This window comes from Chlorella variabilis, assembly GCF_000147415.1.
Source record: "Chlorella variabilis unplaced genomic scaffold CHLNCscaffold_27, whole genome shotgun sequence".
NCBI lineage: Eukaryota > Viridiplantae > Chlorophyta > Trebouxiophyceae > Chlorellales > Chlorellaceae > Chlorella > Chlorella variabilis.
The window spans coordinates 312,693-313,916 of NW_005435061.1; the positions used below are offsets into that span (position 1 = coordinate 312,693).

Genomic DNA, 1,224 nt, shown 5'->3' on the forward strand with positions numbered 1-1,224 from the left:
CTGGTCCTCGCGGGCGTTGCCGCCCACGTCCAAAAAGTTGGCGGGCGCGCCGCGTGCAGCTGGATGATGTCCATGGTGGCCATGGCCAGCCCTGAGCACAAGAAAACGTAAAACAAAGGGATGCAATAATAGCGGGGGCAGGCGCCGGCGCCAGCTCAGCGCCAGCGCAGGCCAGCGTGGTACCGTAGGGGATATGGTACCGCAGGGGCACAGCGCCTGCGTGCTGCGCTTGCTGGCGTGGCACGCAGCCAGGCCGACTACCCTCCGCAAGCTCAAACCCGCCGCCCTCCCGGAAAGCAGAGCGAGCGAGGCGAGCGCAAGCTGCGGGCAGGAGCTGCGGGCTCACCCGCGCCGTTGACCATGCAGCCGATGGATCCATCCAGGCCGATGTAGTTCAGGTCATACTTGGCGGCAGCCACCTCGCTGCGCGCAAGAAAACACACACACAGCGCGGCGCGCCAGGCCCGCGCGGTTCAGTGGCAGCGGTGCTGGCCAGGCGGGAGGGCCGGCCGCGCAGGCGCCCGCTGCCTGTAACTGCCGCGTGAGAGCCCAGGTGCCCTGCTCCCACGCCGCCAGCCCCAAACCCCGCGGTCATGTGCGGCGGGCCTGCTCCCATCCAACCAGCCCTCTGCCTCCGTGCCGTGCGTGGCGGGCGGGGAGCCTCACCGCGGGTCCTCCTGGCTCTCGTCCCGCATCGCAAACAGCTCGGGCTGGCGGAAGGCGGCATTGTCGTCGAACCCCAGCTTGGCGTCCGCCGCCACCAGGGCGGTGTCGGTCTCTGCCAGCGGGTTGACCTGCGCAGGCGGGCGCGGTGACCGGCAGGGGAAGGGGCGATGGGCAAGGTGGAGGGCGAGCGGAAGGGACGGCGGCGCGGAGCGGTGATGGGAGGGGCCGGCGGCGGGCTGAGGGCCGCAGCGAGACAGGCTGGCCGCGGCTGCGAGACGCTGTACTGCGACTGCACTGCACATTTGTACCGCGCGGCGGCAGGCAGCTCCCCACCTCCACCATCGTGCAGTCCTTCTCCACAAACAGGCGGTACAGCCCCTTGATCTGCTCCGCCGCCGCCGCCTTGTCGGTGGTCACCTTGAGGCCCTCCACCATCTGGGGCAGGCGGCAGGCAGGTGGGTGGGCGGATAGGTGGGTAGGCGGAGCAGGGCAGGCAGGCGGGCAGGCAGGCGGGCAGGCAGGCAGGCTGCTGGAGCTGGTCAGCAGTTCCGCGGGCAG

General features: G+C 70.7%; 1 protein-coding gene across 1 annotated transcript in view; it reads right to left on the reverse strand.

Annotated features, from left to right (window-relative positions):
- CHLNCDRAFT_139908 (hypothetical protein) overlaps positions 1-1,224 on the reverse strand; it is a gene marked incomplete at both ends in the record, with an annotated part of 4,295 nt that overhangs the window by 810 nt on the left and 2,261 nt on the right. Inside the window, 4 exons of the mRNA XM_005843766.1 lie at positions 28-59; positions 347-423; positions 667-794; positions 1,000-1,101. Coding sequence (XP_005843828.1) covers positions 28-59; positions 347-423; positions 667-794; positions 1,000-1,101 — 339 coding nt within the window. The remainder of the gene's footprint in view (positions 1-27; positions 60-346; positions 424-666; positions 795-999; positions 1,102-1,224) is intronic.